Consider the following 13,543-nt stretch of genomic DNA (forward strand, 5'->3'; position numbering starts at 1 on the left):
CTTTAGGAAACAATTTCTTTTCCTTGCTACAAGATAATTTCCACAAAAACCGTGGCTACAATTTTCAAAGTGTAATAAATTCAGTACAATTACATAAACAAGTTTTCAAATATTAGATGCAATGTCTAATTACATTTTACATCTGAAAAATATTTTACACTTTCCTCCATATTTTTTAAACTATGCCAATGTTTTGTTTATAGACTACACTTCACTATTATGATTCAAACGTTACTTCCATTATTGAAAATTACCCTTCCTTTAGTATAAAGCAAACATTGAAAATTCAACTGCAACAGAACAAGTGGTCGTGTTATGTCCATTCTTGGTCCTCTTAAAGATGACTAAGGAAAATAGCTACTTCCTCAGAACTTCCACATAAAATCCTGACCACACTGTCAGCAATAATAGTAAGCTGACAGAGACCTGACAGCATTGACTAATTTCCTTAACTGAACTTTAACCTCAGTTTAAGAAATTTATTTACTACTATACCCGTGCAAAATTACCAATATTTGCACTCGTCACCTTCCTGACCTTTCAGAGTAGGATCATTAGTTAATGGATAGCTCAACTAGATGAAATGGACAGATACAACAGCTCCCTTGCGGGCAGTAAAAAGACAAAAATATTTATCAGTGGAGGTTGAAGTGAAATCCAGGTGCAAGAGTTAAAGGGGTCATCAAATAGGGCATCTAATCCCAAGAGGGATCGGATTGTATAGAAAGTCACAAAACCCAGCAATTCAGGTGTACCAAGCACAATTAAGGGTATGAAAGAAACAAAAATTTTGCCAGGATCAAGCTCTTCAAGAGCATGCAGACAGTTTGGAAGGTACAAATCACCTTGTACCCGTTAGGTTGTTTACTGCACAATACATCTTTTTGAAAAGGGATTATTATGATGCATCAAGAATTCTATCTTGCATAACGTGCAATGAACAGTAAGTTGTTTTCTAGAACTATGGTAAATTTCTTGAAGAGAGAATCTGATGGCCAGTAGGGCAAATCAGGCCATGTTTGACTGCACACAGAGGAAATATTTTTGAAGACAACAACTCCATCTTGAGACAAAACCATCTCATCTTAAGAAATTATACTGGACTGAGAGCAAATCTTCTTTACATATTAGAATTGTCATTGCATAATCATCTTTGATTGACCATGTACTCTATACCAGCACATATAACATTAATGCCATAGTCTCATACCTAATTTCTCAAGAAACCACAGTTAATAACTTAATTTGTTTTTGGATTCTGTGAGCTGATATTGGTTAACTTAGACAAGTTTTTTCAGCTCTGTGTCGTTATAATAGATTACTTCAATTGTCTGAAAATTCCTAGCAGGGAGTGTATTCATTGCAGAACCTTGTCTGATTGCTAGTAATGCTAAGTTCCTTCTCAGAATTTCTCTCAGTTATGGTTTTAGGCCAATATTAAATTCAACTAGGTAGGTTTACCTTCTTGGGAATAAAGGTACTGGAATCATTAACAACATGTGCAAACTATATCAATGAGCAGCTCTGAAATTTTAGTCTTTAAGTACTTACATAATCAGATAGAGCACCAGTAATGTATTCACAGAAAGATATTGGACACCATTAGATTTCACTCTGTGTAATAATCCCCAAACCAAGGAATGTCCTGCAAGTGTAAAGTATCAGATCAATTTTTTTTCCAAAAAAAAAAATTGCAGAGGCAAGCAGATCAGAGAAAGAAAGTAATTACTGATCATTTTCCTTCCGTTAAAGTAGTTACAGTCAAAGTAACAAAAAGCAGCTTTTTATCCCTCACTCCCAAAATGTTGAGACAGCTTGTGGTTTCTTTGAATCAAAAGCAAGTTATGAAGGAGCAATGGAAAAATTATAAATACTCTCTCACTCGGCTTTGCTCTTGGCTGCTAAATAAAACCTCCAAAGCACGAGAGAAACAATTTTACATTATTCAAGAACTCTGAATTATTGCAGCCTTTTTGCATTATTTCTGGCTACCAATTTGTATATTGCAAGAGCTGTTACTTACTATCATCGTGACAGGTCCTTCTCTTTATCTCTGGTACTTCTTTTATGTGAACATCAGAAAGCACTGGAATATCATCATTCTTTGCAATATTCAACAACGTTTGGGTTGTACTAAACTCTGTTAATGACAAAGTTAATTATTTCAACATATTTGAACTAGAATGTCACTAAGCCAAATGCTCAACTTCACAGTTCAGAGTGACATTTTTAACAAGACTGACAGTGTAGCAATGAAGCATTTGGTTAACACACTCAGATCGTTAATTCAAGGTGTTACTGGCCAAGTTAATTAACATTATGCACTTTCACAATGTTTCTGTAAATATTATATATCATCCAATTCCAAGTAACTGACGTTTACCCAATTATGAACTCTTTAATTGTATTAGGTATTATAAAACACATTCATATTTTCCATCTCTTTGTATGTTTTTAAAATAATGCACATGCCCTGACATCAGTCTAGTGCTCAGTATATTGTTTCACATGTTATGGAGTAGATCAGGCTCCCTCAGTATATTGTAAGGTAGCCGAGACCCTAACTTTTCTGGTTTTAAAAGATAGATGTGAAGTACCGCATTCCATGCTACTGGTCATTATGCTACAAGATATTAATACACAATTTATTTAAACACTATAGTTAAAATACAAACGAAAGAGGAATTTAGAATAACTTAACTATTGGAAAACTTAACCAAATAATAGATAGATACAGTACCAATTACTATTTACCTGTTCCAATATAATAACATCACAGAAACACACTCCTAAGTAAAAAGATAAATTCAAATACAGATTCTCTCATGCAGTTCTCCAATCCAGGAGGAAGAAAACATTAAGATAAAATTCAGAGATAGTAGCAGCTATTCAGAGATAGTAGTAGCAGTGAATGGAGACATTCACTGAAGCTTTCAACTCTTGAGACTAAAACAAAACCGTAAACTAAAAACAAAACAAGATAGTCTGGTCTGAGAGAGCTGGCCACACCCAGGCTGCTTAAATTGTTTCAACTTCCAAAAAAACCCAAGGTCTTTTAAATGGTTTACTTTCTTGGAGACAGCTCAGTACCTCTGCAACCACTCTTCAAAAAAAAAAAAACCAAGAACCAAGACAAAATAACCTCTTAAAAAGGGACAATATTATCATTCATGGCATTTTGATTCATCATTAAATTTAAAAACTATTAAACGCAATTTCACCATATCATGTGGCTAATTAGAGATTCTAATATACATTTTGAATAACCATAGAGAATAACCATAGAGTCATAGAGATGTACAGCATGGAAACAGACCCTTCAGTCCAACACATCCATGCCGACCAGATATCCCAACCCAATCTAGTCCCACCTGCCAGCACCTGGCCCATATCCCTCCAAACCCTTCCTATTCATATACCCATCCAAATGTCTCTTAAATATTGCAATTGTGCCAGCCTCCACCACTTCCTCTGGCAGCTCATTCCATACACGTACCACCCTGTGTGTGAAACAATTACCTAGTAGGTCTCTTTTATATCTTTCCCCTCTCACCCTAAACCTATGCCCTCTAGTTCTGGACTCCCCGACCCCAGAGAAAAGACTTTGTCTATTTATCCTATCCATTCCTCTTATAATTTTGTAAACCTCTATAAGGTAAACACTCAGTTTCCAATGCTCCAGGGAAAACAGCCCCCCCTGTTCAGCCTCTCCCCATAGCTCGAATCCTCCAATCCTGGCAACATCCTTGTAAATCTTTTCTAAACCCTTTCAAGTCAAACAGGTTGACTTTATTTATGTATCAACAAAATCTACCTGATTTTTAAAAATAAAAGACATATTTTGGAGTCTAGAAAGCCAATACGTCACTCAAGGTCACAAATGATCTTGCTAAAATTAAATGCAGATATATTTGAAAATGTGAATTGACCACTAAATGATCAAAATAACACTACTTCTATAAATTAGAAAAGACAAAAGGTTTTCACTGTGCCTCAGTACGTGACAATAAATTCAATTCAAAATTAATAAGACAAACCAACCTTGAGAATTTTCAGACTCTGGAGTTTGAGATCCAGAGCTACTAGATTGCTCCAACTCTCGTCGTCGACACACTGCAAGGTCAGTCAAATCTTCAATATTGAAATCCTATTGTTTTGTTTAAAAGAAAAAGACAAAATTATAGCTTGCTTGATAACCATATACACACACATTTACATAAATCTGTTTTTTTAAAAAAAGGTGCAACGCAAGGAACATGCTTAGAATAACTACTTTCCATTTTCAAACTAGTGACTAGCTTCTCAATTTATCATTTTGAGTACTTAGAACCTAATTGCACATTAGGGACATGACTATTCCCAACCAGATATGGGATGGCTTGGTAAATCTTCTGTCAATCCCTTCTCAAGATCCTACTGTTACAAGCGACTGGGATGGATTATGCAAAACTCAGATACAACTATCCTCCACACACTAACTTGCTGGTGCAATAACTCTACTTTTACTTACAAAAATACCATTAGGACAATGAGTAAGCCATTCAGCTCCTTCAGTCTGCTCCACCATTCAATACAATTACAGTTCATTTGACTCTCACTTCATTCCGCCCTCTCCCCCCACCCCGATATCTTTTCACCTCCTCTTGCTTATTAAGGATTCATCTACGTTGCCTTAAAAGAATTCAAAATCCCTGTTTCTACCAAAGACCACCAACCCTCAATCAAAATATTTGCCCTCATTTCTGACAAATGGGTAATCCCTCATTTTTAAACAGTGTTCTACGTTCTCCCACAAGTGTAAAAATCCTTTGCATGTTCATCCTGTCAAGATCATGTTTCAATTATGTCACCTCTTACTTTCGAAACTCCAGTGGGTATAAGCCTAGCTTGTCCAAACCTTCCTTATAAGAGAAACCCACTCCATTCCAGGAGTTAGTCCAATAATTCTTCACTTAACTGCTTCCAATGCATTATATCCTCCTTAAATAAGGACTCCGACACTCTACTTAGTAGCCCTGCAGTATAGGATTTTGAATTCAATATTCCCAGCAATGAACAATAATATTCCATCAGCATTCCTAATGAATTGCTGTACCATCAAACTAACTTTTTGTAATTTATGCACCAAGATATCCAGATGTGGATCATCTCTTAACTCTCTCCATATAGTTTGTTTCTTAAAAATTCTTCCTGCCTGTATAGACAATTACTCATTCTCCTACATGTACCCTCTCAATCATAATTGTGGTCAGGCTATTTGCCATATTCCAGTTGTGACCTAACCAGCATTTTATACTGTTCAAGCAAAACTTCTTTGATTACGTATTCTATGCCTCAGTTTGTAGAGGCAAGTATCCCACATGCTTTCTTGAGCACCTTATCTACCTCCCTTGAAGGTAGCAGTGATGTATGAACATGCAAACCAAGATTCCTTGGATCTTCAGAACATTATAGTATTCTGCCATTTACAGTGTAATCCCCAGCCCTCCAAGTGCACTACCTTGCACTTAATTGGGTTGAATTTTATTTGCCAATACTCTGCCCACCTGAACAGTGGGCATTGTTCACTAACCTTCCAATTTTTTTTGTCATCCCTTAAAGTGTCTACTATATCACTATTGGCCTACCATCAACTTAATTTTTCAGGTTTCCTTAGATAGCTCAACATTCATAACTTTATAATTGTTCTTTATAATTGTCCTAGATACTAGTCTAGGATATATTCTTCTTTGTCAAACTGAATGCAAAACTCAAACACATTATGGTTGTCTTCAAAACGATTATTAACCAATCCTATCTTGGTTTAGAATATCATGTCTAATATAGCCTGCTCTTCACTTGGCTCCAGAAACTTCCACTCTGATTTTCAATGGACTCTCTCAAAATAGATTGTGCAAAATAGACTCTTTGCTGTGATTATGACCAAAGTCCTTCCCAATTCCAAATAGTGTCAATAGACATTTTGAAATAAACATTCTTGCAATCAAAGGAAGTTGCAACTGAGATTTGGGGGGAAGCTGCGGAAATATATCAAACTGTGGAATTCCATTTACACCAATATCCAGCCCTGCATTTGCCATGGAGCCTAGGAGCAGGGTCATTAGTTTTTATACAATTTTAAACATGACTCTTTAGGTTCAAAGTAGTTCCCACAGATTACATAATTTTGTGAAACAAGAATACAAGGCAGAAAGAAAAAGAATGTGGCAAAGATGTTAACCTGGGAGAAAGCAACACATTTGAGAGCTGCCTTTTGCTGGATCAATGCTAAATTAATCCTACAGCTATATATCATTTAATTTCTACTCCACCTTGGAATCACTGGTCATGCACAACTGCAATGAAAAACAGTTGGAAGCATTTATGGACGGGCTGGAGCAAGGGACACTGTACTAGTTTAAAATTAATTCACAGGAAATAGGTTAGGAATAGACCAGATACATTAAATATTATTACAAACAAATACATGTCCAGTGAAATCTAGCCAGTCTGGGTTTGGAATTGTAATAGTTTACTGGCACACTTAAGTTGCCAGTCTCATCTTATCATCTTCCTGAAGAAGGGCTTATGCCCAAAACGTCGACTCTCCTGTTCCCTGGATGCTGCCTGACCTGCTGCGCTTTTCCAGCAACACATTTTCAGTCTCATCTTATAGACTAGAAAATTAGTAAGTGAGGAATGCAGATGCTGGATATCAGAGTTGAGTGTGGTACTGGAAAAGTGTGGTCCTGAAGAAGGGCTCATGCCCGAAACGTCGATTCTCCTGCTCCTTGGATGCTGCCTGACCTGCTGCGCTTTTCCAGCAACACATTTTCAGCTCTGATCTCCAGCATCTGCAGTCCTCACTTTCTCCTGGAAAAGTATAGCACGTCAGGCAGCATTCAAGGAGCAGAAGAATCGACGTTTCGGGTATAAGACCTTCAGCAGGAACAAGATTCATTCCTGATGAAGGGCTTATACCCAAAATGTCAATTCTCCTGCTCCTCGGATGTTGCCTGACCTGCTTTTCCAACACCACGCGCTAGAGACTAGCGAATTAACCACATTCTTAACATTTATTTATTAAGTGAGAATGAAAGTTTTTGACCATCAATCCAAAGTTACTGGAAGAGGACTTTCTGGTTTAAGTACGCACAGAGTCAGTTAGAATTTAATCAGACATACCTGCCTGGTCAAACATTAAATCTTTCACCCCTGGTGTATGCTATTCATGGTACTTTGAAGAAACACTAGCTTCCAATTTAACTGCAGTTTTAGCTTGTACACCATGCTCTAATATATCCTCAGAGCAAAATAACATCTACATATTAGCACAAGGAATTCTCTCCATTGGATAGCACAATTATTTGTTCTGCATAAAGATCACTTTAACACGTTTGGACAAAAGACTTTTCTGAATGGTATTCACCTTTTTCTCAACTCCTCTCTGCCCATTTACACAAATTGTCATTCAGTAATCATATTTTATTTTGCCTCAAGGCCAACTAATACATCACAATATTAAATATGGACCTCTGACCTTGAATTCTATCACTGAAATTAGTACTAAAAAAGAACCGAAAACACCAACTTGAAATGACCACAGGCATCACTTGATCAACACAGGATTGCCAAGAGTGCCAAAATCAGAGGTAAAAATAAAAACTGTTCTGAAATTAACAGATAATCCAGAGCTACTAAAACCAGGAATCACACCCTGGGAGGAATGAAAACACAAGTCCTCATCTTCTACCTGACTTCCATCATTTCAAGCATCTTCACATGTTGGCATTGAAACATCACCTACAGATACATTATACAAAATAAACTGCTATTGCAGGAAGAAGTTCTCGCCATGGCCGAAGCAGACAGAATACATTTTTGACTGCAGAAAGCTTGGTCTCTCTCACTTTCTCTCTCTGCCTTTCAAGATAAAAAGCCAGGCATAACACTGACTGGAATGAAACTCCAGGAAAGCAAGAACTTAAAAAGCTAACTACAATTTTCTCAGCTGCTGACAGTTCCAAACATCAATCAACCATCTTTACACCTCAAGAATACTCCAACGACTAAACTATATATTCTTTTATCTTCAGTTTGTGCTTGACAGTGTGCAAATCTACACACTTGATGCCATGTCCTCATTATTTTTTCCCTTCAGAATTAGTTCAAGCTAACCTTTAAATCAACTCCTTATTTTTTACACTTCAAACAACTCAATACCATTTTAATTGGAGAAATGGTCTTAGCATGCAGCTATACACAAGTCTTTGCTGTGAGTGGGCTGAAAAGAGGCGAACTGATTCATAGTTCACCATTTGGTCATAACATATTAGTGCTTAGTACAATCTGAGATTTTCAGTACGTTTTCATTGTTATTCCCAGCAGACAGGATAATGTATAAAGTCTGCATTTATGTAGATGCTCTGCTCACTTGTACTGTGTTGACAGTGCAGATGCCCCCCCCCATTTTCTGGTTTCCTAAGAAAACAAAGTGTCATGTGAATCAGTTTTTATTTATCAATTATCAGTCATCCTACATCTCAGCTTTCAAGCTTCAAGTTAGCAGTGCTGATGGAAGAAACTACAGACTTTGTATTCACTTCCATGTTTTAATTAATGAGACGTGCTTGGCTTTCACTCAGTAGCTGCAATTATCTGAGATGTATTTATGGTGTTACACACCCATGATTGATCAAAGTGCTGCTCAAAACTCAGGCTTCTAAGAATTTGTTGTAATCAGCGCAAACATCACCACCATCGTTAGCTCTTATTTTAAATGATCTGAATTTGTTTTTCCTTAAAACAAAAAGCACCCTATTCAGTTTTGCCATCTTAAAGAACTGGATGAATCCTTCTAAAAACAAGAGAATCATGAAGAAATTGTTAGTAGACTGTACCACACAATAGATAGGAGTTTAAGCTAGGATTTTCCTTATCTAAGTTATTCCAATGGTATTAAATGTTTTCTATCTGTGCTGATTATATTTTCCACAGCAACAGATGCCGTATCTGCCAAAGATATCTTCTATCAATGAATGTCACTGCATTTTTGAAAAAAATAACAGAGCTGGTTAGTTGCCTCCCACACATAATTTCCAGCAGTATTTTGTTTTACTATTTTTCACCTTTTAAAAAATTCATTCACAGGATGTAGGCATCACTCCCTAGCCCAGCATTTATTACCCAACCTGAACTGTCCAGACAGTAGTTAAGACTCAACCACATTGCCGTGGACCTGGAGTCACATGTCGGCCAGAGCAGGTAAGGATGGCAATTTCTTTCCCTAATGGACATTAGTGAACCAGATGGATTTTTCCAACAATGACCATCATCAGAATTCCAAATTTTTTAAAAAGTGAATTCAAATTCCACCACTGGAATTTGAACATTACCTGGGTCTCCAGATTAACTGTCCAGCGATAATACCACTAGACTGTTGCTTCATCTCTTGCTCAAAAAGGACTTTTATATCCATTAACATTACCATAAAGGAAAAAAGCTCATTTCAATTCTGTATAGATTAACTCTAATGCACCTGAAAGTTATATCGCATAAACAAATAAACAGGCTGACACTGACAAAAAGGACTATGCTTGAATGAAGAAAGGCTGGAGAGAAAAAAAAACCTTTTCTGATCCCGCTATGCAGTACAATGGAATTAGACCCATGTTATTGCACTTATGGTCAAAGGGTGCACTTTATAAAGGAACATTCCAAGGTTAAAAAAAGAATCCATATCTTCATGTGCATCAAGTAACCATCACTTCTTACAGGACTGTTAACCCACTATTTATGGTTTTAGATGTTTGCTTTAACCTTCCCCCACTCATGGAGAATTTAACTATGAAGACATACAGTTTTTGCCAGCAAAATAAGGACCTCTGATTTAATAAGGCACCATAAGTGTGTATTTCTTTCTAGCTACTGGATATTCCTGCAATCATTTTGATCAGATGTGATACAGGACTGTAAACATTGCAACCAACGTCATTAGTCCTGAGCTCGGTGTGAAGTTATAACACAATAGTGATTTTCTTTCTCCTGATGGCAAATGGAGCCAAACATTTTGCTTTGACTGCAGTTTATTAGGGACAGTTATCAAGCCACAGGAGATGACAAACCCAATATTCCTGGCATTATCTGTCCATGCTTCAATATTTTGAGAACTTACCACAGGAAGTCAAATGGAAATGGTTTTGAACAACTTCCTTGCCTAACAATGGATTCCAGGCAGTCACATTTTACTAGAGTTGGGATGTCATGTTGTGGCTGTACAGGACAGTGTTTCGGCCACTTTTGGAATATTGCATTCAATTCAGGTCTCTGTAGGAAAGATTTTATTTAACTTGAAAGGGTGCAGAAAAGATTATGCTGGGGTTGGACTGTTTGAACTATGGGGAAAAGGCAGAATAAGCTGGGACTATTTTCCCTGGGGCAATGGAGGCAGAGGCCTGACCTTATAGATGTTTGTAAAACCATGAGAAGCATGGATAGGGCAGATAGTCAAGGTCTTTTTCCAAAGGGTAAGGGAGTATAGAATTAGATGGCATAGGTTTAAGATGAGGGGGGGAGAAGAAATAAAAAGGGATCTAAGGGGAAACTTTTTCACAGAGGGTGCGGCATCTGTGGATTGAGCTGCCAGAGAAAGTGGTGGAAGTTGGTACAACTACAGCATTTGAAAGACATCTGCATGGGTTTAGGAGCTATGTGCCCAAATATTAATAAACTGGACTAGATTAACTTAGGACACCTGGTGTGCATGGACAAACTGGACCAAAGGATTTGCTTCTGTGCTGTACTTCTCTGTGGAGTAACAGTGAAGCACTTCACTTTTAGGAAATGAACCTTTCATGGTCATTGGCCATTGCTAACTTGGAGCTCATGACCCCAAAATTTTAGTTTGGGACTTCACACAGAATTCTGACACCTACTTTGGAAATGCTTGCCTGAACTGGTAGCTACCCTACTGGAAAGATTGTGAAAATAAATTAACACATTAAAAAGGATACACTGAGAATTTAAGACATGTATAACAATGACAAGATTGAAAAGTATCTATATAAATGAGTGACCAGTCCATTATAAGAGCAAAATTAAACTTCATTATATATTTTATGATAATACTAAAGAATAGAAAAAGGTCTTTTAGAAACCAAAAGGTGGTAATCAGTCTCTACTTACCAGAGGTAAAGATGTTGGACGTTCAGCTCTGAAACTATTTTCAAGAGAGGATGGATTTGGACTGATATCATCAGTTCTGTCCTATTTAAAAAAAAGTGTTGAACAATGCAATACAGAAGGTCAGAATTTGGGATTCACTGTAGAACTTTTCAACACTCTTCCAAGATTAGCTATGTACAGATGAAGCCGGTCTCCAAGCTAGATAGGAAACCACGTTGCTGAATGCTGATTTATTTCAGTTGTGCCAAAATAATGGAAGTGCCATACCCTTACTCTTCATGGTGCAAGTCTATTGCAATTTCATAGAGGAAAATGCAAGTTATCTAAAATGTTATTATTAGAAATGGAGATAACAGAGGCCATCAGTTTATAAAGTTAGTTACACTTGAACTGCCCGCTCCTACTGCTCCTCCATTAATCTTTGTTTTGCCAGTAAGTTGCAAAGAGACTTGGCATTCTGAAGAGTGTGATAATGCAATTACCACTTCAGTACATCAAAGAAACTAAGTTAGGGCTTGTGCATTCACTTACAAGATTTTAATTACATTTGTAAGCCAATGCTCCCAAACCATATAGTAAAATTTAAACTTTCAGAGCCAGAGTTTAACTGCTTGAGAATTTAGTTTTGATTTTATTTGATCTCCATCAAACAAAGAACACGTTCACTTTTCTTTCTCAACTGTTCTTCAGAAACAGAAAGTTTAAAAGATTGTGTTTTGGGACGATTTCTTTCTTGAAATAATTTGGAAGACTGAAGAAGTCAGGTGACTCATTCTGGACTCTGCCGATAAGCTTGGGTGGAGTGGCTGTCAAACCTTAAATGGTGAGAGGATACGGGTTGCCCTGGAGCATTGAAGGCTGTGGGGGAACCTTATAGAGGTTTATAAAATCATGAGAGACATGGATAGGGTAAATAGACAAGGTCTTTTCCCTTGGATTGGTGGTGGTGGTGGGGGGGGGGGGGTGAGAGTTGGTCCAAAACTAGAGGGCTTAGGTTTAGAGTGGAAGGGGATATATTTAAAAAGAACCTAAGGGGCAACTTTCTCGCACAGAGGGTGGTACAAATATGGAATTAGCTGCCAGAGGAGGTTGTGGAGGCTGGTACAATCACAACATTTAAAAAGGCATCTGGATGGCTATATGAATAGGAATGGTTTAGAGGGATACAGGTCAAGTGCTGGGAAATGGGACTAGATTAGTTGTATCGGCACTGTAGGGATTCTATGATTGAATTGGACCGAAGAGTCTGTTTCCATGCTGTACATCTCTAGGACTCTGAGGTGGTGCAGGTTGTAAATAAGGTCATCTGTGACAACTGAGTATACGGTTAGTACAAGTCTGGTTAGCAATGCCAGGTTTCCTAAGCAGCTATACTATAAATGGCTGAGATAATTGCAAGATAGCACGGAGTTGAGGACTGAAAGAATAGCAAATCAGCATTTCTACTTTGACACAGGGGCTCATGTAATTCAAATTATCATTGGGAAGGCCTTTACAAAAAGATAAAACAATAAAAAACCATTGTGATATCAAGTTTTTTTTTAAGATTTCCTGAACTTCTAAGCAGATAAGTCTGCAACACGTGTGAGCATTGATTGAGGGTGATCGAGGCAGTCAACCTCTGATGGATTGTACTGAATGCAGCTGGGAGCCCTCGTACATATTGAAGAAAACACATTTGTGAGGATGTAAGTGAAGCTGGAAGATTTGCTTGGCTTTAGCTATAGGGTGGAAACTTCTGGGTGTCTCTCAGTCAGTTAGGTGGCTGTGTTATCCAACTGGAAAAAAAGAGATGAAGCAAGTCATCTACTGGACGATGGTAACAGTTTTGGATGGGTTCCTGAGAATGTGCTGTCCACTTAGAGGAGAGTAAAGTATAACGGTGAAACAGGATTGTTGGTTACTTTAAAAAGTTAAATGAGGACTTTTTTAAAAAAAACTTTAGTATGCAAGTTAGTGACTGATATAATGTTCATCAAATGTTTGTTACAATAATGCTCTTAAAACTTGATAACTTGTGTGTTCCTTCTAGTAACTTACTGAGGTATTTCAATCTTTTTAAGAAGACATTGGCCTTTATATTGAATTAAATATTCCAATTATGTTAAAACATAAAACAAACAGTTCCTGGTTTAGACTGCCAGTGTAAAGGTTTGATGAACAGTGGCCAGTGCTGTGGTGGTTTGAGAGATGCGAGGGAATCAAAATGGCACCCAAGACCCATGGAGACTTTTGGGGTGGGGCAGACTGGAGGTCATTTTGGGAGCTTGGTGTGCTGTGTGAATGACTGCTCGAAGTATGCAAAACAAGCACATGATAACATCAGCATGCAAAGATTGGCCACTAGACAAGTTATCTACCGACTGTGTGGTTGATAACT

At 37.5% G+C, this 13,543-nt stretch overlaps 1 protein-coding gene across 6 annotated transcripts in view; it reads right to left on the minus strand.

Annotated features, from left to right (window-relative positions):
• gramd2b (GRAM domain containing 2B) overlaps nucleotides 1-13,543 on the minus strand; it is a 180,839-nt gene that overhangs the window by 15,249 nt on the left and 152,047 nt on the right. For all 6 annotated transcript variants that reach the window (XM_087998049.1, XM_087998056.1, XM_087998054.1 and 3 more), the window contains 4 exons: nucleotides 11,164-11,244; nucleotides 4,042-4,147; nucleotides 2,024-2,140; nucleotides 1,552-1,645 (listed from right to left, as the gene is read on the minus strand). In XM_087998049.1, coding sequence (XP_087854175.1) covers nucleotides 1,552-1,645; nucleotides 2,024-2,140; nucleotides 4,042-4,147; nucleotides 11,164-11,244 — 398 coding nt within the window. The remainder of the gene's footprint in view (nucleotides 1-1,551; nucleotides 1,646-2,023; nucleotides 2,141-4,041; nucleotides 4,148-11,163; nucleotides 11,245-13,543) is intronic.

Source organism: Chiloscyllium plagiosum, unplaced genomic scaffold (genome assembly GCF_037043375.1).
Source record: "Chiloscyllium plagiosum isolate Xiang-an unplaced genomic scaffold, Cpla_swu_hap1 HiC_scaffold_2, whole genome shotgun sequence".
NCBI classification, from domain to species: Eukaryota; Metazoa; Chordata; class Chondrichthyes; order Orectolobiformes; family Hemiscylliidae; genus Chiloscyllium; species Chiloscyllium plagiosum.